The sequence below is a fragment of the Natator depressus genome, chromosome 8 (genome assembly GCF_965152275.1).
Source record: "Natator depressus isolate rNatDep1 chromosome 8, rNatDep2.hap1, whole genome shotgun sequence".
Lineage (NCBI taxonomy): Eukaryota > Metazoa > Chordata > Testudines > Cheloniidae > Natator > Natator depressus.
The window spans coordinates 86,848,568-86,875,598 of NC_134241.1; the positions used below are offsets into that span (position 1 = coordinate 86,848,568).

At 42.0% G+C, this 27,031-nt stretch overlaps 1 protein-coding gene across 2 annotated transcripts in view; it reads left to right on the top strand.

Annotated features, from left to right (window-relative positions):
• The window catches only part of WLS (Wnt ligand secretion mediator), a 64,094-nt gene that overhangs the window by 31,062 nt on the left and 6,001 nt on the right, over positions 1–27,031 (top strand). The window contains exons 2-10 of one of the 2 annotated variants that reach the window (XM_074961552.1): positions 5,188–5,460; positions 13,612–13,736; positions 19,171–19,332; positions 20,652–20,788; positions 21,556–21,724; positions 23,220–23,291; positions 23,419–23,516; positions 24,886–24,949; positions 25,972–26,115. In XM_074961552.1, coding sequence (XP_074817653.1) covers positions 5,188–5,460; positions 13,612–13,736; positions 19,171–19,332; positions 20,652–20,788; positions 21,556–21,724; positions 23,220–23,291; positions 23,419–23,516; positions 24,886–24,949; positions 25,972–26,115 — 1,244 coding nt within the window. The remainder of the gene's footprint in view (positions 1–5,187; positions 5,461–13,611; positions 13,737–19,170; positions 19,333–20,651; positions 20,789–21,555; positions 21,725–23,219; positions 23,292–23,418; positions 23,517–24,885; positions 24,950–25,971; positions 26,116–27,031) is intronic. The other variant, XM_074961553.1, reaches the window with a different exon arrangement.

Consider the following 27,031-nt stretch of genomic DNA (forward strand, 5'->3'; position numbering starts at 1 on the left):
TGATTCCTACATCCAGTACTGAAGGATTTGTTGGGGTTTCATCTGTTTTATTTACCTTTTAAGTCTAACTCTTTTCTCACATTGGTGTAAATCAGGAGTAACTATTAAAGACCGTGGAGGTTCACTTGTGCAAAACGAGTTTAAGTGAGAGGAGACTAGGACCCCAAGTGCTTGCTTTCAGTCACATCTCTGGCCCACCATTGCTTTGAAGTGGGTAGCAGTCTAGATTAGACACTAGTCATTCCACTGAGATAAAACATAGTTTGTGCCATGGAGTAAAACTTGCTGATCTCTGAAGTGCTGCCAGACAGCTTCAGAATCCAGATGTCTTATAAATTTCTCTTTACTTCTCCACGTGTCCTCAAAAGATGAGCAGCAGGGGCACAGAACAGCATATTTTTGAAGCATTCAAAGAGAGCTGCTAAAACTGCCATGAATCCCAAGTGTCCTGGTGGTGTTCTGACTTAACACAATAAAATAAATCTCCATACAAAACATTTCTCCTCAGCTGTTACCAGTTCAACTGGAAGAGCAAGGAACTTTAGAGAACCTTATTGCACCAACTTCTGCTTTGTGTGAGGAGCCAGTGGGTGGTTTTAGGTTTCACCTGGGCTGCAGAACCTAGGCAATGGTGAAACCACTAGTGATCAGATGTCTTAGGCGATGTCTACACTTGCAGAATTTTTGCGCTTTGATAGGGAACTGGTGAAAGTAAAGCGCTGGTTTGTGTACTCACTTAATTCTGGAGGTGTCAGAGTGTTTACATTAGCAGCACTTCCATCCCCCCGATGAGAGCAGCGCTCTAGGGCAGCTATCCCCCAGTGCAGCTCTCTCCAGTTTGATGATGGGTCTTGTGGGAGGAGGGGGGTGTGATCGCCAGGCATCCTGGGTCACTGCACAGCCTCCTCTTCCCCTGAACACTGATAAGCTCCAGTAGCTCAGTATTGCTCCAAGCAGGGGATCGTTTGCTCCATGGAGCAGGCATTGTCGCCTGGCCAGATAAGTGAGCACTTGTCAAGAAAATAAGAAAGGGAGTTTCAAAGTTCCCGGGGCTTTACAGGGGGAGGGGTGGATGTCTGTTTACCTGGCGTCCGAGCTGCTGGTCCCCTAGGCATTGTGGGAGATCCCCCAGAGGCTAAAAGCTGTGTAAACAGGAAGAACGTGTCTTCACTTGTATCTCACTACAAAAGCATCACCGGTAAGAGCTGTACGCCTCTCGTGGCGGTGGTTTTCTTTTTGCAGTTAAACTTCTGAGTTTCTCTGCAAAAAGTCATTAGCAAGTGTAGATGCTCCCATGGTGTTTGCGCAAAAAGGACTTTTTCCGCTTTAAATGGCAAGTGTAGACACCCCCTTAGTCACTGTTGTCTAAACAGTCTCTGAACAAGTTTTAGACCACAAAGTGGCTGGTAACTGCTGGTCTGTCTACAATAGTGTTCTCTACGATTGCGACCACTAAGCTGATAGCAATGGTGGGAAATTTTCATGGAAAAACAGCATAATGTAGACAAGGCCATTGGGTATGAATACAATGGCAATCCAACGTAATTGGGTTTCTTTGTTTTGTCCAAATAAACCTTCTCTACGCTAATTACATAAAATAATCTGATTGCAACACAGATGAATCTTGTAGGGTAGACTGAATATAGCCCTGCCTGCATTACAGGGTTAGGTCCCATCTACACTTGAGCTCTTTATCCAAGTTGTAATTGTGTGTCCTCTGAACTGGTTATAGCTGTGTAGTGTAACGGGTCTGTGACTTACTCACTCACACATAGGGAAATCAGATCTGTTCTGGGGGCTAGGGCAAGGGGAGAGAGGGTGATGAATGCAGCAGCACTGAATTTCAGTGCTAGAAACTGTTAAATTCATGGCTGTCTTCCAGATGGGACAGTAGCTTCAGACACTCATTGTACTATCCAACTTGCTTTTTTTTTTTTTTTTTTGCTTTTTAAGGCATGATCCAGCAGCAAGAGAAATACACTTTTACCCGAGCAACATGCTTTGATTCAGTTAATCAGAGCAGGTCATTGTCTCATCTGCATGATAAGGTTCATGATACGGTTATTTATCAGTTACTGATATGAGCTTTACACAGGGACTTGCTCATTGGGACATATTGAAAGGGAATGTGTGCAAAGTAAATTGCTGCGACCAATAATATTCAGTTCATCTCTGTTATTGTTGAAGGTACCTGGAGCTGAATCCATTTATTCCTTTTCCACCAGCTAATCTTATTTTGATCCCACTGTGAAGTCACACTCCTATGTCTGCTTACCTACTTGAGCACTTTTTAACTTCGCTGCAAGATTAAGCAGAAACTGGGCCATGAAGGATAAATATTTTTTGGAATAAGAAAAGGAGGACTTGTGGCACCTTAGAGACTAACCAATTTATTTGAGCATGAGCTTTCGTGAGCTACAGCTCACTTCATCGGATGCATACTGTGGAAATTGCAGAAGACATTATATACACAGACACCATGAAACAATACCTCCTCCCACCCCACTCTCCTGCTGGTAATAGCTTATCTAAAGTGATCATCAAGTTGGGCCATTTCCAGCACAAATCCAGATTTTTTTCACCCTCCGCCCCCCCACAGACAAACTCACTCTCTTGCTGGTAATAGCCCATCCAAAGTGACCACTCTCTTCACAATGTGTATGATAATCAAGGTGGGCCATTTCCTGCAGAAATCCAGGTTCTCTCACCCCCTCACCCCCCTCCAAAAACCACACACACAAACTCATTCTCCTGCTGGTAATAGCCGGTGAGAGAACCTGGATTTGTGCTGGAAATGGCCCAACTTGATGATCACTTTAGATAAGCTGTTACCAGCAGGAGAGTGGGGTGGTATTGTTTCATGGTGTCTGTGTATATAATGTCTTCTGCAATTTCCACAGTATGCATCCGATGAAGTGAGCTGTAGCTCACGAAAGCTCATGCTCAAATAAATTGGTTAGTCTCTAAGGTGCTACAAGTCCTCCTTTTCTTTTTGCCAATACAGACTAACACGGCTGTTACTCTGAAATTTGTTGGAATATCAGCCTCTTGGGTAATTTATTAATATGCTAACTGAACATGGGGACTGTACATTTTGAGAAACTTCTCCTCATAGAAGTCTTTAAAGAAACAGTATTTTTATTGGCAATACGCTGATCTTCATTTGGTAGGGCTCTGTCTCTCATACCAACCGAACTCGAAGAGGCAATTTCTGTGCATTCTTGTCTCCATTCAACTAATCTGCTGCCACACCTCTTCACAAACGTGAGAGAGAGAGGCTATATTCTTCTGACCCCTACATTCTGACGCCTACATTCTTGGGCGTAAACAAACTAGGGAAATACAGCCCTATATGGAGCTGTTATAAGGTAGGTGTGTAAGTGTGCAGGGAGTTTTTCCACACTGTAGGAACATATCTGGATGCCTAATTTGAAGATGTGTAGATCTCTCCCCCCCAGCCCACCTCATCCCGCAGCATATAGGAGAATATCCAGCAGATAAGAGGTTGATGGGTGGCTACTACAGTCTGAAGGTTGCATAATGGTATAGTGTAGCTCTGCAGACTGAGAGCATTCATGCTAGCTCTACTGCCACATTTTGCAGAACTCTAAAGCACAGGCCACTTACTCTGGTAACTCTCTGGGAAGAGCATTCTCCCCCCCCAAATGCACATCATGAGCATGAGGTCATGCGTTTATCTGAACCCAATGTGTCAACCTTGGCAGTCCTGCAGACTCTTTCCTCTACCACTTTGCTGCTGTTCCCCAAGGTTTCACTTGATGGGCAGAGTCAGAGTTGAGGGGAAGCCTCATCTGTTGTTGCTACAACTCTGTAGCACCCAATGAAAAGGCATCCGAGTTGCTAACTCCTGTGAAAAGGCATTGTGAAATCTTGTTCAGGGGCCACAGTGATATCTCTGGCCCCAGCTGCACAGGATGCAAGTATGGCACAACTGCAGAAACTTGAATTAGTGACTGCAAAGACTGAGAGCCTCACAGCCCAGAGATTTTTAAGGTGACATTTCTAGCAAGCTACAAAAAGCGCAATAAAGCCTCTTACTCCTGGTTTGTAAAGCCCATCTATCAAAATTTCCTGTGAGTGATGGTGTCTCCTAGAGACCTGCTGCCATGAATGGAAGTCATTAGTTAATCCAGAAGTAGTAATGTTACCATGAGCGCTGTTTTGAAGACTAATTCAGTTTAAAATGTGTTAACGTGGCTTAACCAACTGGGGTGGATGGAGCCAAATGGTGTCTCGTCTCAAGCTCTGTGCATTCAGCTGGCTAAATCATGCTGATGCAATTTAAAAACAACTTGCATTCAAATTTCTCTCTGCAGAAATAAGGCTAAAGGCAAGGAATGGCTTTGTATTTAAGAACTAAGAGCGATATGTTTTCTAGCTAGATAAAGTAAGCTGGGATGCATGTGGCTTTTTGTTTTTTATAATGCCTCATCCTGGCCTCCCTTCTTATGTTAGAAATCTCCTTGGACAAGTATCTAGATGTGCAAGTGACATAACATGACTGAACCCACAAATTAGATATATTGTTGTCTAATGTCTAATATGACCCTTCGGCTAGTTTTTTTGTCTCTCAAATAAATAATTACAAGCACAAGAAAAGAGGCTAGGTTTTGAAAATCTGTAATTGCCTCTTTCTCTTAAAGAAGTTGAAATGCATAGGTGGCACATTCACATCTGTAAGTTCTTCCACTATGCCATGTAGCAACTGATCTAGTAAAATCACAGTGCACAGTTTACAGAAATGTCTTTTCAGACCACATTTCCTTTAGTCACTTCGAAGGGCCATAAGTTGGACAACACTGCCTGATCCAGTGGATAGACATACTACATTCTGCACCTCACTTCCGGTTGGCCGCCTTTAAAAGTGGCCCTCATGGTCACAGTGGCTACTCCATCATGTGATGCAAAATGCCACTGGCATGCCTAGTCAGTGGAACAAGGCTAAAACTTTCTCACCTAGAAACTTCTTTACTTAACTACTGTGTTGCTTCTTGCATACGTTGAAAGGATTCCTAAAGTATTTTTAAAAGGCTAATAGCAATGACTGCTCTCTTGTAACTGGTTTCCTGTACTTTTCTGTGGGGTTGAGGGGATAATCTGGTTTTATAAACTGTTAGTCATGTAACATGTTAAAGATTCTAAAAATGTGGCTTGTTTCAATTTCAGCTCCAAGTCCCACTTCGGCTGTGCCCTACCTGTCAATAAAATGTGTAGATGTCCGGAAAAACCACCACAAAACCAAATGGCTAATGCCCTGGGGACCCAACCAGTGTGAGAGGATCCGAGATCTTGACGAGGCAATGAGCAGACAAATAGAAGCCAATGACATTGTGTTTGCTGTTCACATCCCCCTCCCCACCAAGGAGATGAGTCCCTGGTTCCAGTTCATACTTGTTATCCTGCAGCTGGACATTGCGTTCAAGAAAAATAATGAGATAAGTATGTCACTCACCGTATCCCCCCAAATGTTTGATCAGTACAAGAAAACGTTGACCATAGTGTGTGGGGTTTTTTGTTTTTAATTTCTCTTAAAATGTATTTTAATTTTCTATGTAGACAAAGTTGAGCTACATGGGGTACATATGAACTGAGAACATATAAATGCTGTTCCCTTTTGAAACCATCATCTTAAGGAGAATTTTAACGTCCCGAGGCTCTGTCAATTTATGGATTATTTTCTGTGTATAAAATCATGGAAAAATCAAAATATCCCCCAACCATACAAAAGGGAGTGACCATGGTAAGAGCAGTGTCTTCTCCCCCTTTGCCAGATGGTACTATATAACAAACCATTTTGTGCTTTAATACCGCTCCCACTGAACTTGGTGGAACTAGGACTTGAACCATAAAACAAAGGTCACTAGCTGGGATCCAAGATCTCCCTCTGCATGGGAGAAAATTAAAAAAGTTCCAGAAACTATGCTAGGTTAGTGATGCTAACCAGATAGTGCTGTTTTAATCTGACGTGCAGCATTTTACTGGATGGGCTATAAAGCAGCGTGCTAGTGCTGGAATGGCCGGTGGAAAGAATAGTCAGTTGTTAAAATTTTGTGTGAGCTAGGGAGGCTCCTTCTCATTGAAAAAGAAATTGTGGGGAGGCGACAGCTCCATAAAGGAAGGAAAGTTAGCATAAGGAACTCTCCTCCTCCTCCTCCTTCTTCCTCTCCCTCCCAACAAAGAATGCTGAAGCGTAATTCTGATCTGATCTGCCATCAGAAATGGCCTTTTTCTTTACCCCCTCAGTTTGAGAGCACAAATACGGAGTGGACTCTTTCGTATGATTGAACATTACCTTGAGATCATTCCTATTTTAGTCTTGCTCTTGTTGAGTGAACATGAATCTGTCCTCTCCTTGTTGTTACTGGGAGTAGTAGCCTTACGTTTTTGGATGAGAACATGGGCTGGCCCCACCTGCAAGAGCTCATTCTGAAAGACTTTGCAATGGTAAAATGCATGGTTGATCTCCATTATGATACTGTTTGGAAGTCAGTCCCCTAAGATCCATGTCCCAAATTATTATGTAGTGTTGTTACAAATTAATCGGTAGTACTCCTAACAAAGCTAAAATCAACCATATTAAATCTACACTTTTTTTTTTCTTCTAGTGAGCACATATCCCTTGCATTTATAAATTAGCTTTTCAAGGCTACTGCAATCTGCATAGGCACAGTCAGAAAACCAGAGAAAGGATAAGAGGGATGTTCATCTGTACTCAACAACGACCCTGTAACTTTCTGATGCTTGCTTGAACTGCTTTTCACTTTTCACTGCAAAAGCCAGGAGCTCTGTTCATTAGGGGTCTGCAAGGTGTTTGAGCTGAACAAAAGTGTATTTGCAATACTTCTCGGTACTTGAATTTTCTAGCTGAGTTGGATTATTTTGAGGAATCTGATATTAGGGTTCTGGGAGGGAGGATGTATACAATATTTGCCTGGGGGCAGGGCTCCAGAGACATGGTTGCAGTGACTCATGTTATTTTTGATGTAGGTTTTTCCTCTGACCAGTTAGAGTTCTAAATTTTGCCATTTGAGCCATAGGGCAAGGATAATGGGAGACTGTCATAGTTCTACCACAGTTTAATTAGTATTACTCTGCTTGCTCATTATGCATCATTGACTGTTTAGAATGCCACAAGTTGGGGATGTATGTCAGTCCAATAACTTTAGAACTTGGTCACTGACTAAACGGGGGCTTTCCTTTGGTAGAATGAAATGCTAGTCATGGCACTGTGGCCCCAAGTGGACTCTGTAAGATGGTTTTTCTCAAAGCAACACAAATTGGGTAGCCCTAAAATGTACCTTCAGGAATGCTGAATGGTATTACGCCCTTCAGAAGAAAGGAAGACCACCTTCATGCACATCTTTAGAACGTGATTAGGTCTTTGATAAGGATCCAGATACTTAAGAGCAAACTGCCTTTTTCTATGTCTTTCAACTCACATTGAAAGCTGCCTGAGCTTGGCTTTTCTCTAAAAATGGCTAATTTCTGCATCTAAACCGGCTATTCCTATTTAATGCAATGTTTACTCAAATATTGAAAACAACAAATCCTCTTGGTCAGTTTGACTGTTCTGCAAAAGATGGGGAGCATGGAGAAATCTGCCAAAGAAGTCTGAACTGCTGAAGTGGTTAAAATGATCTGTATTTGGCTATTGAAATGTGCCATGCATATTTCATTTAATTGGTCAAGCAGGTAACAACTGCAAATAGAATTCCAGTCTTATCTCAGTGCAGTAAGTTTCATTCACATAAGCTGTATGAAACAAATGCTCTGTGTGGATAACATTGGCCAGTCTCCATCAATAACACAGCTGTTGAAAGAGCTTAGTTACCAGGACGATGGATGGCACTCGCTGAGGGAATGTTTGTATGCAATAATCTGACATTTAGCTGGCTGGCAGCAACCTTGAAAGTGAAGTAGAACTGGGGGGGGAGCATTGTGGTGATCTGGTTTCTGACCACAAGAAATCGCTTGTTTAGAGTCGGCACAAAAGGCTTCTTTTGAAACCTGAAGTGTTACTCTATTACTGTGCAATTAGATCTTATTTCTGTCATTGAGTTAGAGAACACTGGAAACTTTTTGGGACAGGCTAAAATGCCACTCAGCTCATCAGTGCTCATTCCACCATAAAGCACCTGGTTTCAAACCAACTGTTTCTTGAATGACCTACAGTACACATGCCTCAACTTAGCCCAGCACCTAGCAGGCCATTGCCTGCACTTATGCTCGTCTAAACTTTCATGCATTCTGGCCTTTGATCCTTCGGCAGTAACTTTGCATTCAGGAGGTAATATTCCAATTTGGGTACACATCCAACAACAACTTAAATCCTCTTTCACTTGCTTAATAGGTTTGCATTAGATTCTATCAGTTGTTGTTCTCATAACTTAAGTCCTTCAACTTAAATTTCCAATCCTCAGTCCTCTCTAGTCTTAAGTAATAGAAATAACTGTCTGAACATCTTGCCGCCATCACCACATTGGTTATAGCTGAATGCTTAGTGGAAGAGAGATAATGTGCTGTATCACTGGACACAGTATTTGTCTGCTGTACCTTCTTGGACGTAGGACTTTCTTGTTTATCAAGCTTCATCTGTTGTACATCATCAATGCACAATGGTCCAGTCTTCCAGATCAGTAATAATGAACATTAGCACTCCTCCTCAGACTACGTTATATTTAACCTCTTATGCAAAGAACGGATTTACTTTTATTTACAGTTAGTGAACTTGGACTTGGTTTTATTCCCGACTCTTGCTACAAACTTGGCCAAGTCACTTGACATATCTGCCGCAGTTTCAACATGTATAAAATGAGGAAAACACTTGAAATCGATTCTACGAAATGTGCTTTATAAGCAGGAGGTGCTGGCAGCATTTTATTACGTAGTAAATCAATGGCGTGACTTTCCCTACAACATTCCCTAACTGTTTTGTGAAGGACGTAAAACACTTTCAGCCAAATAAATATAAAAAAAGTGGGGGTGGGGAGACACATTTTAAGTGAATCTTAAAAAATCCTAATAGATGTGAATGACTTAAGTTTCCAGTACTGTCAGCATGAAGGAAAAAAATCTCCTTCAGGAAAAAAAAAGTGGTGATGGTAATCACACCATAGTTCGTCTAGCCCTGCATGCTCCTACTGAGATTTGTGTGAGCTGGCCCGTTGCTTTTCGTAGGCTGGCTGGCTTGTACTTCTATCATTTGCTAGCCGTCTGCTAATGCCAAAACTGACAATTTTTTCTAGTTGCAAGTGTCTTTCCAGATTGCTCTATTAGTATGCGGCTGGCACAGACCTGTCATTCTGTGAAATGACTTCCCTATTTTTAGACTCTCTCTCAACACACACAGACACACACACAGACACACACACCCTAATAACAGTTTAAAGGGAGTCGGGTGAAAGCTCCTAGCAGTTGAATCTCTAGCCTCAAAATCCAGACACATTGAGATGTGACATGGGGAATGCAAAGAGAGCAAAATCGTCTTTCTTTAGGGCTCTTGTAATTGTGACCTCAGTTATCTTATGGATGTCCATGAAACTGTCATGGAGAAGTCTGTGACTGGCTGGAAACCTTAGGAGAACGTGGGTACCAGGAGACAGTCATCCTTGGCACACTGCCTACTGTATAAACAAGTTTATTTTCTCATTTAGAGAGTTTCAAAATAATCCAGTGGGGCAGGTCAGATTATTATTCACCACATCTTGGTATTGACAGCTGAGGTGCTATGAGGATGTGAAATCTGGAATTTTCTCCAGCCATGGCTCTGTTATCCATGCAGCATCTTGTTACATTTACAATGGAATTGCATAACCACCTTTTCTGTGCACAAGTGTCCTGTGTATCTATGGAAGGTTCATCTGGTCTGAGCATGCAGTGGGGGGAAGTGGAAGGGAAACCCTCACAACTACACATGCTTAATCTGAATCTTAACTATATACGGTAGCCTGTTATAGGTGCCTGGCCAGTCTCATGTTTTGACACCAAAGGAGGTGGTGGATACCATGTTTGTGTGTAACCCCATCCACCGCAGTGTTTTTGCAGCCATACATGGTTCTGCAAACTGGAGAATTCTATGCAACATGGAGGAACTGAGTAACTAATTCCCTGAACATTGATATTTTGACAAGCTAAATATATTTATGGGCACTCAGAGACAGGCGAGGCGCTACTCTTCCTCATCTACTCTCTCTCTCCCTGAATCGCAAATCTCTCCTGCTTTCTCTATACCTTAAGTATGGAGAAGATACAACCCCCTCTTCACACTCCTCTCTACCTTTCCCTGCCCATACATGACTCTTTAATTCCCTTCATAGGAAGGATGTGTGGCTGCCTCTCCAAAGCCTTGAAGGTGTTGCCTATTATCCTGGTTCTGATTATGTTTTGGGGGATGGAATCCTTACTCTCATCCCCAAAAGTACCTGGCGCTATCTTGAATGGGCTCTGTTCCCATCCTGCAGCTGTCTGAGCTCAAAGAGCACTCCATATGATCTGGAGTGGAGGCACCCAAAAGCCAGGAGTAGAGAAGATAAAAGACCACTGGAAGATGAGCCCTTAATGGAATATGAGGGGGCCATTTGGGTGAGACTTTCGTTTAGAGGTCCTAATATTTCTTGTGACTTCATCTGCAAGGTCCCTACCCTCTATATTTAAATTCCTCCTTGAAGACCCAATTTTTTGCCATGCTAAATTCCTCATAGGCAGCCAATTTATACCAACTAGCTCAAGAAGCACAATTTGACTACTTTATTTGTATGTTGTACCCTTTTCCCATGCCCCATTCTCAGTTCACCTCTCTAACTTAACTTAAAGTATAAGCTCCTCAGGACAAATGTTGTGCCTTACTTCTGTAAAGAAAGCACATACTGTGTATTGGGCATTACAAGAAGCGAGTAATATGTTGATGGGGAGTCTCTTTGTTCGTTCCTCCGATGATCTGTGTCTGACATCCAGTTTTAAAACCACTCCCTTGTCTTGCAGCCAAACATAGTGGGGTGTCTGCTTTTTGCTCCAATTTCCACATCTTACTATAGTATGTTAACTATATACATGGTCCCTGTTGTGTTTTTTTTTTTTTTTTAAATCTGCAACATCAGCAATGTTACCCAGCTGAACAAAAAGTATGAAAGAACAGTTAACTGTCTAAGGGGTTTAGTATAGCCAATACAAGTAGGAGTTACAAACCTTTCATGGTTCAAAGTATTTAGCAGAAATTGTGCGTGTGTGTATATATATCAAATAATTTTAAACCCCCACCCACCCAATGCACCCAGGTGGGGAATCCAAGTCTCTTTATACTGTATTGGTACATAAGAACCTTTCTGTTCTTGTCAATTTGAAGGGACACTTCAGTCAGGTTGCATCTCTGATGGGTGGAGTAATCCCATACTACTGCTTAATAAAACTCTGAAAATTTGAAAAATTAAATATATTTTTCTTTGCATTTCTCTTGGCTTGGACAAAAATATACGAGTTTAATTTTTTGCTTTCTGGTTTTCATGACCGGTGATAATGCAGCAGTGTTTTAGTTTGCAAAAATGAAGTGGTTTTTAAAAACTGTTCCCACTGGAATTGAAGTCCTGAATATTCCCATTTTATGGTTTGTAAAACTGGGGTATGTGGGTGGGTTTTTGGGACCAAGTTTGACTGGACTATTTAGCCATTATTTGCTGAAATGCTAAAACAGTGGACCTGAGCTCATGTATTCATATTTCAAGGAAGCCTAACTAACTATTGCAAAGATAGTTCTGGGATATCAGAACTCATGAGCGATCTGGAAGACACAGATCACACATGCGACAAAAACAGCTCAGAAAAACCATGTTGGCGTCCACATTAAAGTTTGAGAGAGCCACCTCCAAACACACTATAAATAGCAAGTCTAAACCACAAACCCATCCACACCCCTTCCCAGCATTCTGTATGAGTGTACCATTACATAATCCCAACAAAAACATAACTCTGAAAACGATGACACATGCGTAGGCCAAGCAGAGCTTCAAGAATCTGTTCTTATTCTATTGTAGAGTTGAAATATCATCCCTTGTAAACTGTAAAGGCCAGTTGCTCAAAAGAGCACAGCATCCATGGTTTGGGCCAGAGATTCAAAAGAATATGTTGGGTACAGAGTTCCTTGTCAATCTGCACCCACGTGAACTGTAATAAGTGCGGTGGGATGAGGTGGATTTTGTTTCGAGATCCCTTTTGTAAAACATATCTGTTCATAGTTTGTATATAAATGGCCTTTCTAAACCTCTTCAGTTGAGTAGATTAGATGGAATGTATGTGGCGACTTATCACATGGTGAGATTCTGGTCTGTTCGCAGCCATGCCACCTTCCACTTTTAGGGAATTTCAAAGCAGATGCTGTTTGTGGCAACCTGTACTTTGAACAACTACTGCTCCAGGCCTGTCCACCATTTTCTGCATCTTCTTCAAAGTGTGAAGTGAAGAAAGACACTCTTCTGAGAAAGACATTAGAAATGGTGAAAATGGACAGGAAAAGAATGAGTGGGAGAAAAGCAGAAGAGAATGTCCATTAAGGTTTTTTTAACATGTTCTATCTTACTATACTTAATATAAGTACGTGAAGTGGGGTAGGGCCCGTTACTGAGTGAGAGTTCGGCTTTCATTGGTAGCTATAATATAAATTCAATTGCAGCCATGGTGAAGTGAGTCATGAGGCAGCAGAGCCTTGACATAGGGTGCCAGATCATGTGCATGTGCCCCAGGAGCCGTGTTACATAAGACTACAAGTTAGCAAGCATAGAAAAGAATACCCAACACTCATGACCAATAAAGATCGGTCACCCTGGACTTCTAGGATTCTTACTGGAGAATAGATAAACATCCTATAGAGCAGGATGTTTTGAGTCTCCAACTCAAATCACCACGAGGGCCACATGAGGACTAGTGTGTTGGTCCGAGGGCCGCATCACTGAAACCTTTTCATACAACGATACAAAAGTATGGTCAAAAATGAAGAGTAATATAGTATGCTATTAAAAGTCAATGTATTAACTTTTTAAAAACTGTAATACAAAGAGGGGGTTTTAATAAAATATAAACACTCAGTAATGCACCTCACTCAAATGACAAAACACGCATTTACTTTTAGATTTACTTTGGTTAAAGCTGCCCCACCCCCACTTCACCCCTCCCCCAAATCCCCACCCTGGCCTCGCCTCTTCTCCGCCTTCTCCCCCAAGCATGCCACATTCCTGCTCCTTTCCCCCCACCCCCCACTCCTGGAAAGTCCTAAGCGCTGCCAAACAGCTGTTTGGCGGCGGGAAGTGCAGAGAGGTAGGCAGAGGAGCGGGGATGCAGCATGTTCGGGGGGGGCAGGGGGTGAGGGGAGCTTGGCTGCCGGTGGAGTCTGCACCTATGGCGGGCCGCAGGAAATAACTCCGCGGGCCGCATGTGTGTTTGAGACCCCTGCTATAGAGGGTAAATATCCATATGAGTTGAATGGGGGGATTTCCATCACCATATGTAAATCAGTTTATCCTTATGTTCTAAAATATTTATTCTCGCACCTTGTTTTGTTACATACTGTTCCTTTCATAATAAGCTTGGTTGTTACCCTTGCAGAAGACAATGCAGAAGTTACACTTGATGTGTCCTTGGCCTATCGTGATGACATGTTCAGTGAATGGAAAGAAATGGCACATGCGATAGAGACCCGAAAGCTAAAATGTTCTTTTGCCTCTCCAAAAGTAGGTATTGCTGGTTTCTATGAGCTCTTTGGTAGAATTGTGTTCAGTTGCAACTTTCAGCATTACCAGGTTTCTGTTGGGTGTACAGTAAGTGGATGTGAGTTGCAGAGGGGAATGCTGCCAATAAAACCGACTTCAGAGACTCCAAGGCAAGAGTGACACTGTGCGTGTTCTCCCTAAGGAATGAAATTGGGATCCCAAGTAGTCATTAATCCTGGGGTCTAAATTGATTTTTTTTTTTTTTTTTTATCACTGCATGTTCTGGAAGGAAAAAGTGTCATGAACAAAATTTTCGGGGGGGGGGGGGGGAAATCCCTACTAAAATAAGGTGTTAAGGAGTTGTGAACACTGGGCTAACAATTGTGACTTGGTGGGTTGCTTGAGTGGGTACCTGAGATTGAGTAATGGGGGAGGTGGGAAGGAGAAGGAAAGGTAACTCTCCATTTTGTAATTCTAGTATTTGGGGGAAGATAACTGTGATTCCAGTTCTTTGTGCTCCTGGTGAGGAGTCGGAAATGGCATTTCCTGTAGCAAATCACATCCATGGTGGTGGTTATATTCGTGCACGAGAGTCCTGTTAGGGACCAGGGGCCCGCTGTGCTGGGTGCTGTACAGACACAGAACAAAAAGATAATCTCTGCCTCAGAGTTCACAGCCATGTAAGACAAGAAACAATTGGTAGATATAACAGATGAATGGGGGAGCTCCAGGAAATAATGATAGTATTAGCATAATGAGCAGTGGTGTCAGTGTACCAGCTGACTGTCTATTGTCAAGTTGGGTGGTGGTGCTGGGGGTTATGGGTGTGAGTAGGTCTGATGGCAAAGGAGAGCGTTAACTAAGTATTTGAAAGAGATCAATGAGCTAGCTTTGTAGGTGTTTGCAGGGAACTATTTCCGGGAGTAAGAAGCAGTGTGGGGAGGAATCATGAAGGTGCTGATTTGAAAACTGAACACATGGGTATCAAAAGCTGGCCATTGGCAGAATTGACTAGGGAAGTCAATATCTCAGCATGAAGTGAATGTGGGGGTAGGCTTTGAAAGTGAAGACAAGTACTCTTGCATTTGATGCATGGAAGAGGAGGAGCCAGTGAGGGATACAAATACTGGGTGATTTGGACAAAATAATGAGTCAGGAAAATGACCTTTGCAGCAATGTTTTGAATGGGTATAAGTGGGGCAAGATTGGCCTTGACAAATGTAGGGGAGAGGGTGTTGAAGATCTGGACAAGAATCTTAGATGTGCAGATGGAGAGACTGTATCTTCAAGATATTATGCAGGAAGAACTGATCAAACTTAGCCTGGATGTGAGGATCTGTGTCTATCTAGAGTGCTTACCTCTGTGTTGGTCATGTTGAGCTTAAGCTGACAGCTGGAAGTCCATGAGGAAATGTCTGAAAGACCAGCTAAGATTTTACTCTCTAAAATAGAGAGAGCATCAGCAGGGAAATGATGGTGGAACTTGTATTTGTGAATGAGTGAGATTGCCAAGAGGCAAGGTGTAGAGGGAGAAGACCTGGACAAAGCCCTGTGCGACCTGTTCTACCTCCTCCTGAAGTTGGAAAAGGATCTTTCAAATGACATGCGGAAGGCTGATCAGAGGGAGGGAGAACCTGGAAAGGACAGAGTCACAAAAGCCAGGACAAGAACTTCAGCATAGTCAACCATGCTCCTCCTCTTGAAAGTGGCCAACGGGTCAAGGAGACTGAGGATAGAGAATCCGTCCTAATTCGGGTAGGAAGAGGTCATTAGAGAAATGAGAACTGTTCCAGTGGAGTGCAAGTGGTGGAAGCTGTATTGGAGAGGGTCTAGAATGGAATTGGAAGAGACTCCCTGTAGGGCTTGTAGACAGCACATCTGATCGATGAGCTTGCGGAAGAAGGGGGTGGATGAGGCAGTAGCTGGAGAGGCAAGTGGGGTCAAGGATATCTTTTGAGGATGGGAGAGCCTAAAGTATGTTTGTATTGAGAGGAAAGAGCCAGAGGAGAGCGAGAGGTTAAGGAGAAGGGTAAAGAATGACTGCGGGGCAGAGATTATGAGGTTGTTGAGGGATTGTACTGAGTTTATATTTAATGGCCATCTTGCATATACAAGCTGGCATAATGCATAAAATAACTGTATTTAAGTAAAAGTGATTAAATATCAGGGTCTTTATTTATTTATCTATTTATTTATTTAAAAATCAAACTGATCTTGTTTTGCTAATTTTTTTTAAATCTGTTTTAAAATGAAATGTGACTTTAATACAAAATATGTTTTAAGGCTAAACTATGATAAGCTCTTAAAACATTTAAATAATAAATATGCTGAATCCCTGATGGAGCCTCTACCTAAAACTCTGAGTTAAAGTCTGCATATGAAGAAGGATCTTTTCTCCAATTCTAACTTTTGAGGTAGTTTTTTACAAATGTGGCACAAATAGGTCATGTACTGTAATAAGGACATGATCCCGTGGTGGATTCAGGCTGCGTTACTGGGTGCAAGGCAAAGTCATCACAGGCATTGGGACCGGGCCTCTGATTCCAGGAGACACCATCATTTCATCAGGATCATTCAATGAGCCCATCTAGTTTCTCATTAAGCTGTAACAAACTGAACAAAAATTCAAGTGTGTAGCTTTGTCACAGTCAATGCTGCAAACATAGAAAAGATAAGCATTCTAGAAGATAATGAAGGGAACCTGAAACTTGACATATGGGTGCAATGCTCATTTAAGGCATCTTTTAGCAAAGTACAAATCTAGGAATAAAGGAAAATCATGTTGAAATTACAAGATACTTCCATAACAACCACTTTGCCTCAGCTTCACTGAAGAGAGCAGGAGGATCCAAACTAGTTCTCCCCCAAGATGCATGATGGAATTCCTTGGTTGACTGTCTGAAGCTGTTTGTTAAGAACTGGCCCATTCTGATGACAATTTGTGAAGAAAAACGTGACAAAATAGATGGAACTATCACAGCCAAAGTAGGCAACATCAAACTTAAGGGAAAATGTAAGTGGTAGAATTCAGTATATTCCATTTATTTCCATAGCCTTGGGCAAACTGAAGAAAGAGTGCTGCTGTATTGCTGATGCTGTTGAAATTTGGAAAGTACTTAGACATTGAAAAAAGAGATTGCAGGCAGTAAAGAAGCAGATGGATCAAGCACTTACTCCACCTAATTTTCCTGCCAATATTCTCAACCAGGGTAGATGCCTAACTGCTGATGATCATATTACTATGACCTAGATATCTAAATATTCACCCATCAGTCATGCCAACCATAATAAATTGAAGGGCTGGAGATGAACCATTCGAGCAGTGAATGTTTGCAGCTGATCTTTTAAAAGAAAGTCACACCACTTAACTGATTTAAATCACTAGCCAAGCACTTGGAACCATAGTTTGTTGAAGTTCTAAACCAGCTTTTGACAGCAATAGCTTCTTCTGCAGGCATGGAGTATTTTCTTCATTTGAACTAATTCATGCAAGGTTGAAAAATCAAGTGGGAGTTAAAATAGGAAAACTTGTCTCTCTTTCTTCCAGGCTGTGAATAAGAAGGAAGGGGATCAGATCTCCTAGTATAAGTTGGAAAAACTTTGGAAACAGTCTCTTGAAAATGAGACCGAGGGTAGGTATGTCTACACTAGAAACACTGTACTGTGGCAGTGGAAACACTACAGTGACAGAAGGGAGGGTTCTGTTGCTAAAGTAAATCCACCTCTCTGAGAGGTAGTAGCTAGGTCATCTGAAGAATTCTTCCATCTAGCGCTGTCTACACTGTGTGGCTTAGGTCATCTTAACTATGTCTCTCTCAGGTGTGACTTTTACACACCCATAAACAATGTATCTAGGTTGGCCTAACTTTCTAGTATAGAGCAGCCCTCAGGTGAGTAGGAAATTAAGCTCAAGTCACTTTCACTTAAGCATATTTGAAATTTTTCCAGGCTCACCTGAAAGTTTTAATTAATTTGCTGCAGTTAATCCCTCTGTTCCTTTAATAAATCATTTAGTTGAAAATGTGAAACATCTTATGATAAGAGATTATGTATCCGAAACTTTAAGGTTGTTTTGTTTAATAAAAGTACATTGAGTAAAACTTTAATTGGCCAGTAAATAAGGAATATATCATTCACCATTTTCTAACATACTAAAAATCTGAAAATATCAACCTATATAATTGTTTAAACAAATATATATATTTATAATGTATCCTCCTAGGTAGCAAAAAAGTACCAGTCTAATGTAAAGGCTCTATCTAATTGTAAATAAACACATTTTAATGGTTATCAACCAATGAAAATGTACCTTTCTTTAGAAAATTAACTGAAGTACAAATGGAGAGGTTAATGAAAATCAATTATTTTAAGCATGATTTAGGTGACCAAGTGGAAAGCATAGGGTTTTTTTTTTGTTTTTGTTTTTTTTAAATCAATCTACCCTGATAAATATTATGCAACAATGGATCTATTAATAGGGTTTTGCTGGCAGTTTGACAAACCATGCTGGTTAATTGATTACAGACCTCTTATCCCTTCTTAGCATCTGATATTTGAATATTAGATGCTGCATAACTACTTCCTGCTTACATTTTTTGTCTAAATGCTTAATACAATCAATATCAATTACAGACTTTAGGTCTAGGGGTCTAAATACAATTTCTATTACTTATTATATTCACTACCTGTATTTATTTGTAAGTCTTTGTGTATGAAAATTGAACATCAAAAATGCATGACTTACATTCTAAAACTTCTACACAATAAAATAACTTTTAAAATGAACATGCCTAAGTACACTTGATTGGATTGTAGTGATCTGCGCTGTGAAACAAGCGGAATAATTTAACAGTACCGATATTACTGACTTATGCTGCAATTAACTGGCTAGTTTAATGTGCACCTGTAAGCTCTACTGGATGGAACTGGAACTGTTCAACCATGTATCAAGCCCTGTTCTGCTAACACAGAGTCTCCTTTAACTCTGTTAAGAAAAGCCAGACCAAGAGGATTTGTAACCTACCCTTGCTACCACAGGAAGTTCTGAGTAGCCATAGCATATAGCATCGTGACACCTATGAACTTCTTTTTGGCCATGGATTAAAACGGGCAATAGTTATAGTATTGAAGCAAATTGTTACTGTTCAGGAAGAAAAGGGCTAAAATATGTTCATCAATTTATATTTTCAGAGAAAACTGGTTGATACATAATGAACTGCTTCTCCATGTGGATTTGCTTTCTTTTTATATTTATTAGTACTTACTTCCTGGTTCCCTAAAAGGGGAAAGGTTGGGATGTGATGAAACAAGAAGTCTATGCTGTACATCTCCAAATTAGAGCCCCTGGAAGGACTAGTTACTGCTTTACAACTATCGATTTATCATCTTAGAAGTCCAAATAAAAGTGAACAAAGCTGACCCTTTTGCATTTTCCCTCTCTCTGCTATTCCACTAGACCATAGAGCATGAAGGCCGATACTATGACTGCGATGTGCTCCCTTTCATGGAAATTGGAACTGTGGCTCACAAATTCTACCTCCTCAACATTCGACTCCCTGTGAATGAAAGGAAACTAATTAATGTGGGAATTGGGGAAATAAAGGATGTTCGCCTGGTGGTAAGTGTGCATGTTTCATTTCTATCTTTGCTCTGGGCTCCCGTCTCCTCTAGAGTAGGTGTTTAATGTAGATTCACTGCTGTGTCAAAGGTGGGAGGATACCTGTAGAATCCAACCTTTATTGGGCTTATGATTTTACTGTGGTAAAGTAACCCATGACTGATGGCAAGACTCCTTCCCATTTCTCTGTTCTGTACAAAACCACAATTGCTCTATTCCCTAGTAAGAGTATAGTGACGTATTTTCTAAGGTCAGTCAACTTGTATAACTCCCACTGTCAGTGCAGCCCCTTTTCCCAATGGATCTCTTCTTTGACTATTCTCTTCTAGCTATTATCCCTCCCCTTTCCCACTTTGCTGACTTCGCTTGTAGGATAATTCACTGCTATTCTAATCGCTTTCTTGATTGACTCCAGAAGCCCGCAATTTTACTATGCCCGACTAACATTTCTCTATTGCATACAGTCTGGCTTTGGATCAGAGTTTAATTAAACTGGAAAAATATGCCTCCTATTACATGGCCACTCTAGGCATAGAACTTGAAATAAGGGATGAGAGGAAATAGGAGACCTAGAATAATAGCACTTGAAGAGGAAACTCTCTTTTAATCCTGTCACCTTGGATTTCAACAAATGTGTTAAGTGTCTTTGTCTATCCCCCATTTCAGTCTTGGATAGTTTTGTCCATCAAGGTGCCGAGAGCCTAAAAATGGTTCTCCTGTTTACCACCATTTAATGCAGTAGAGCTGGTCTCTCTGCTCTCACTGTTTTGGCTTTTGATCGGAGCTATTTCTGGAGCAATGATCAATTTGCCTATTAGCTCCCAGTATTTATTGGGGTTACCATCATGTATGTCCTCATCCCTCCCCATTCCGCATTTAATATTAAGTTGACTAATTTTCATGTTTGAATAAATTAATTTTGTTTAAATGCGTGGCAACTTTTATTGATTAAATAAATTGTATGAAAAAATATACCTATTAAACACCAGTACTAAAATAGTAGATTTCCAAATAACCAGAAATTGATAAAAACAGAAGTGGTGCAATATTTGCTTTAGTTATCAGGAGTCCTAAAAATTCTACTTGGACTGAATGGTCAGGACATATTAAACAGCGGTGTACAGCTCTTTCCATTTTGTCAAACACTTCAGCTGTGCATTTCACAAGCAATACTCTTTAATGTTAAGTGGCTGTAGTTCAGACTATTGGAATTTCTGTCAGGCCCTGTGACTATAACAGGATAATGCAAATCTGATCTTGTCTGTAAATAAGGAAAGTGAAATACTGTACAGCTCCCACGTTTAAACTTGTATCCTCAGGGCATCCATCAAAATGGAGGTTTTACAAAGGTATGGTTTGCAATGAAAACCTTCCTCACGCCCAGCATCTTCATCATCATGGTTTGGTATTGGAGACGGATCACGATGATGACACGCGCTCCTGTCCTGCTGGAAAAGTGAGTAGACAAGTAACTCACTGTGATCCAGACAACACATAAGATTTAGGCCAAAATGTATGCCTCATGCAAAGCCTGGGTAAACTGGCCATGTGCTAGATTGCCATCCCTGTGGATCCAATTTCCTTCCTTCCCCACTCTTTGCCAAGCCAATGTGGCAGCAGAGCTGCTCTTCAACCTCTATTGCAGTCTTTGTTCTGCAATAGTCTGTATAGCTGATACATTCCTCCTGTGTGTGAGTGACTAGACCCTTCTGCCATTCTCTCACAGCAATCATGGAGCCACAGAATTTGCCTCCCAAAACTTTTTGGTGATGCACAGGAAGCCCCTGCAGGGCTGTGTAGCAGACAGTGTCTGTACCCTCTGCGTCAGCTCCCCAAATTCTGATCTCCTAATGTGGCAGAAATGCCCTAGGCTGCTGCATCAGGGTCCCCTCTGCGGGTGGGTGCATGTGTAGGATTAGCACCATAAGAATTTGACTGCCCAACCAGTCCTTTGAAAACAGGAACTGGTTTTCCATTTTAACTCCTAAGCATGAGTTTTGTTTGAAATAGATACATTTCTTGCCAGTTACTGAGTTACCCTTCGTTAATGGTGTCTCTGTGGAGACAGGATAACAGTACTGCTATGTGGGTGGGCCAACAGGAAGGTATCGTGGCAAAAAGGAGGAAACCTCGACTTCTTCATGAAGTTTGAGCTCCTTTGGCCTAGTCCTCTTGGTCCTTTATTTGAAATAGAAAGGGATTCTGTTCTGTCTGCTTCTCCAGGGTAATCTTTGCTCTTGGGATTTCCATGACGTTCATAAACATCCCAGTAGAGTGGTTTTCCATTGGATTTGACTGGACTTGGATGTTGCTCTTTGGAGATATTCGACAAGGAATCTTCTATGCCATGCTTCTGTCATTTTGGATAATCTTTTGTGGAGAGCATATGATGGTGGGTGTGACTATAGAGTAAAGAGTATCTTGTTCCCTTTAGAAATCTGATAAGTTGTTTGTAGCATATGTGAATAAATGCTAGGGAGAAACTGTTACGAACCAGACTTTCACGCTGGTTTAGATGTGTACATCTTAGCTAGGAAACGAGCATCTCCTGCTTTAAAAACCCTCTCCCCAAGAGCAAGTGCAGCATCAGTGGTTGCTTTAGACAAGCTCCCCTGGTGGAAACTAAATATTTGCCAAGCAACAACTTGGAGTGTTGTGCACATTTTTCATCAGATCTCTTCCTTGGAAATAGCATAGTGCTCCAGTGCCCAGACTGGCAGAACAGTGTTAGTCTATGGGCTTGGCTACATGGTGCTTTAGCCCACACCAGTGGGGTGTAAATTCTAAATCACACCAGCATGTCACACACTAACTGGCCCATGTGGACGCTTCTAATGGGCACTTAAAGATCCCTACAGTCTGTTAATGTACCACATAGACAAGTCCTAAGTTTAAGCAGAACTCCTCACCTGCTTTCCTCCGGATGGACACGCTGCTTGTTAATTTCCCACAAATAGAAATGTACAGATGCCCTCAAAGCTGAGAGGTTACTTATCAGTAATTCTTCTTTGGGAGTCACCTCTGTGCGTTCTCACTACTTGCCCACCTTCCCCTCTACTCAGAAGTCTGTATGACATCAGGACTGTGTGGTTTGGGAGAAGGAACAGAGGCAGTTGTTTGTGGGGGGGGAGGGATGGGGCGGGACTGCATTCCCATATTAGGATAGGGCAGGGCAGGGGTGGGCAAAGATTTTGGCCCGAGGGCCACATCAGGGTGGGGAAATTGCATGCAGGGCCATGAATATAGGGCTAGGACTGGGGCAGGGGGTTGGGGTGCGGTGTGCAGGAAGGGGCTCGGGGCAGGGGGCTTAGGGCAGGGATGCAGGAGGGGTGCGGCAGGGGTTGGGGTGTACAAGGGGGCTCAGGGCAGGGGTTGGGGTGCGGGGTGCCGCTTACTCGGAGTGATTCTGGGGTGGCAGTGGCACGCAGCAGGGCTAAGACAGTCTCCATGCCTGCCCTGGCCCCGCGCCACTCCCAGAAGCGGCCAGCACCACATCCCTGCGGCTGCTGTGGCGGGGGTGAGGGGCAGAGGGCTCCGCGCACTTCCCTCCCCTGTGGATACCTCCCCCGAAACTCCCATTGGCTACAGTTTCCTGTTCCCAACCAATGGGAGCTGTCGGGGACGGTGCCTGGAGGTGAGGGCAATGCAAAGAGCCCTCTACCCCACCCCCCCAAGGGGCCTCAGGGACGTGGTGCCGGCCTCTTCCAGCAGTGACGTGAGGCCCACGGCACCATGGGGGTGATAATCTTGCGGGCTGGATCCAAAGCCCTGACGGGCTGGATCCGGCCCCTGGGCCATTGTTTGCCCACCTCTGGGATAGGGCAATGATGTCTCGCTCTCACAAGCTCTTTCATGTATCCCCCAATGAACATGGCTTCCCCGTGAAGTTATGCAGCTCGAAATCTGGGATGCCATATCCCACCATGGATATGCACAGAGCTGACACAAAACAGCACCTAGTAAGTAACCTCTTTCTTGACTTAGGAATGTCCTTTGCTATCAGCCTCACTGTGTGTGCATAATTCAGTCACTTTTTTTCCCCCCTTCCATAAATTAACTTTCTTTTATCATGGCTTGATTCATTAGGATCAAAATGAACGAAATCGTTTTTCTGGGTACTGGAAACAGGTTGGGCCCATAGCTGTTGGTGCCTTCTGCCTTTTCATCTTTGACATGTGCGAGAGGTAACGGAGACATTTTTTTCTCTTACACTCTGTAGTGATAATACAATTGTGCTCTGATCTCAGGTGCTGCCCTCTTTTTACAGGGGCATACAATTTTACAGGGGGATACAATTGATCTTTACACTGGGTCCATGTTGGTTTGCCTTTTTCTAATAGCTTTATTGAGACAAGGATTGAAAAGTTGGTACAAAGGCTTCGCACTCTTCAGGCCATTTGGGTCTCCTCATGCCAACACTGGTATTCACCAGCCACCTTTCTGTGCTCCCTGGGGAAAGGAATGGCAAGTCCCTTTTCCTCAGACTAGGTATTCAAGTCATTAGCCCCCTTATAACTCAATTTCCTCCAGGCCCAGAGTTCAATTTCTTAGACATCCCAGTAGCAATTTCCCCAATTTAAGTTTTCCCTTCCAGATTAGATTGCATTACTTAAAAGTAGACTTCTTACTGGAAAATGACTGAAAGTGAGAGAAAGAGATAAGATAGCTCTTTGCCTGCCTACACATAAATTCACAAAGCATGGAAATATTACCTGTCACAGGACAAAAAAAAATTTTTTTGACTTGTAGGTCAAAGGGTATATTGAGTAATCTCAGAAAGCTGCATTGGAACAGTGAGTGAGCTTCCGGATGAAAATGCAGTAGACCTAGTCCTGTCTTTTTTTTTTTTTTTTTTAAATGAGGCTCTTATCCAGCTCTGTACCCATTGTGGGCTAAAATACAATTCCTTACAGTATCGCTTCATTGGTACATGTCATCAAGACATAAAAGTTAGCCCAGTCTCTTATATTGTTGTGTATGAAAGTTTCATCCCTTTTTCCTGTCTTAACACTTACATGGGGAAGATTTTTATTAGCTGTACCCTATCCATTTCTAACGAACGCTTTTTTGAAGCCATGTGGAATCGTTATAATTCTGCATAATTGAAAAGGAGGTTTAATACTGTGCAAGTGACAAGAATTCCTTCTCAGCCAGTGTGCTTGACACCATAAACAATGCATATTTTAAAAATACTATGACTTGCATAGCTGATACAAGTCACTTTGGGACACCTCCCCGCCCCCTCCCCCCCATGCTGACCACAACTGTCCAACCATTTGCTTCACCATTTTTCTTGCAAAGAGACAAGAAGGCTTTTCCTTTGGCTTTTATAGTGCCGTGAAGTTGTGTTGGAACAGTTTTTGTAAGATTATGTATCCACTGGAATGTAAACTGAAGGTTCCCCACCCACCTCCAAACACACTCCCAAACTGCAAGATAACATTACTCATTTTTCCAAACTGTTAAGTTAGCTGTATAGGAATGTGTATTTTACTGTATCTTTGACTCTTTGCACGTGAATTCTGATTGCCCTGAATTCTCTCCTATTTTTAGAGGGGTACAACTGAAAAATCCATTCTACAGTATCTGGACCACAGATGTTGGCACGGAGCTGGCTGTATCCTTCTGTCGGTTTTTATGCAGTAGCATTTATTTTGTGTTAGGTTTTTGGAGTGAGAAATACATTTTAGTAACTAAAAATTTCACTTTCTCAAAGTACTTATGGAATCTGATGAAAAGCCTGTTCACTTTGGTAAGATGGGACTAGGAAATTGGTTTCTGACTCGAATATAGTAGAAGATCCAGAGTCGCCTTTGAATGAACAACTTTATGGCTCTATAGGGGGACACTGCTTTAAAATATTAGTGCAGCCTGTAGATTTTGCTGCAAGAATGAATTCTGAGATTAGTATTGAGATAATGGAAATGATTAGAAAAATTAGCATCTGCCTCAAACTGCAGAAAGTCTAGGAAATGGCACATCTTGAGTTAGTGATTCTAGAAAAAATCCTGTTCTCTCTGAACCCTGTCTAAACTGCACCCTTTGTGCTGTTCCTTCTCTTGGTCTGAACTAGAGCTGTTTTTCTCTGGGGCAGTTCATTTAATTGCTGACACTTGGAAGCGTGGTCCTACAGCATTTATACAAATTGCTTTTTAAATTTGCCTGGTCAGGCTGGAAGTGCTTTCAGCTGCATTTAATTTTTATTACCAGGCTAAGATAAGGTAATGTGATTAGTTTCACTTCCTCAGCATCTCAGTCCTCTTACAGGAGTCTCCTAGATCACATGTTGGTTGGTTATTACTTCTCGTCTTCTCTGCTAAGCCTCGTCTCTTTGTACCAGCGGAGCAGAAGTGACAATTCCAGCTTAGCCTTTTCAGCCTGCAGGAGTTTTAATATTTTATCCCTCGTTAACACCATGTTAAGTGCTTGGGGAACAACCGGAGCTTTGGCTCTGGGACTGAGCTGGGGAAGGGACCGTGAAGCACTCAGACAGAAGCTTCTATTTAATACACACTAGAAGCCTGAATTAGGATTATTGCAATAATTAGTTTACTTTTGTAAAGTTCTAATTACCTGGATAATATTTTCTTCAATCTCCTGCTTTGTCAAGTAGCTGTTTCCTTTAACTTTACTGCTCAGATGGCATTTATTATAGTTGCAGGAATCTGCCTTTGCCTCTACTTCCTGTTTTTGTGTTTCATGGTGTTTCAAGTGTTCAGAAACATTAGTGGGAAACAATCCAGCCTCCCAGCAATGAGCAAGGCTCGCAGGCTTCATTATGAGGTTAGAAAACCCTTGTTGGATTAAAGGTGTGCATGTACATGCACTCATTGCTTTAGTATTCCAAAAAGGCTCCTGATAATCTACCAGAAAAACTGTATCCACCCGCATTAGCTTTTTTCCATCATTTAGAAAACTTCGTATTTTACCAGCTTTCTCATGCTGCCAAAACCATCCTAATGTCAGTTCACAAAAAGGCAATCAACTTTTCTTCGTTCTGATGTTTAGCCCCCACCTAATGCTTTCAGTCTTCAAAGTACTTGACAAACACTAATCTGCCCAATGTACTCGTAGGCATTTACTCCCAATCCACTCTGTTTTTCTCTTCAGAGTGGTGTGGCCAGGTGGTAAAACCTTTTGAGATCTACTGAGGTAAAGCACTATTATTACAGATGAGGAAAATGATGCAGGGTGCTCATGTGACTTGCCCAAACCACTCAAGAGAGTCTGCATCGGAACAGGATTAAAAATCCAGAGTTCCTGGTTTGCCATCCTCTCCTTAGGCCACGCTGGCCTCTGGTCAGAGCTGTACTCATTCCTCTTTAATTGCTGTTGCGGAGCAGAAGGAGGAGCCAAGATAGAGTTGCAGTCAAGCCACGAATGCCTGTTGTTTTCTTGGTGATAAAGATTTGTGTCCATAAAACTTGGGTAGACAATGGTCTGATGAGTCAAATTCTGTGTCTAATCAGGTTGTTTGTGACTCATTAGAAGGTACATTACTTGTTCCAATAAGAAAATCTGGATTTTTGCAGACATTTCCCCGAAGTCTTAGCTCTTCTTTCATCTTTTTCCTTGAGTTAAAAGCAGGGCACAGGTATTATGAATTTGTGTTGCAATAGAGCTTAGGGCTCCACTGCTCTAGGCACTGTGCAAACGCTTAACAAAAAGACAGTCCTTGCCCTGAGGCCTTCAGTCTTGC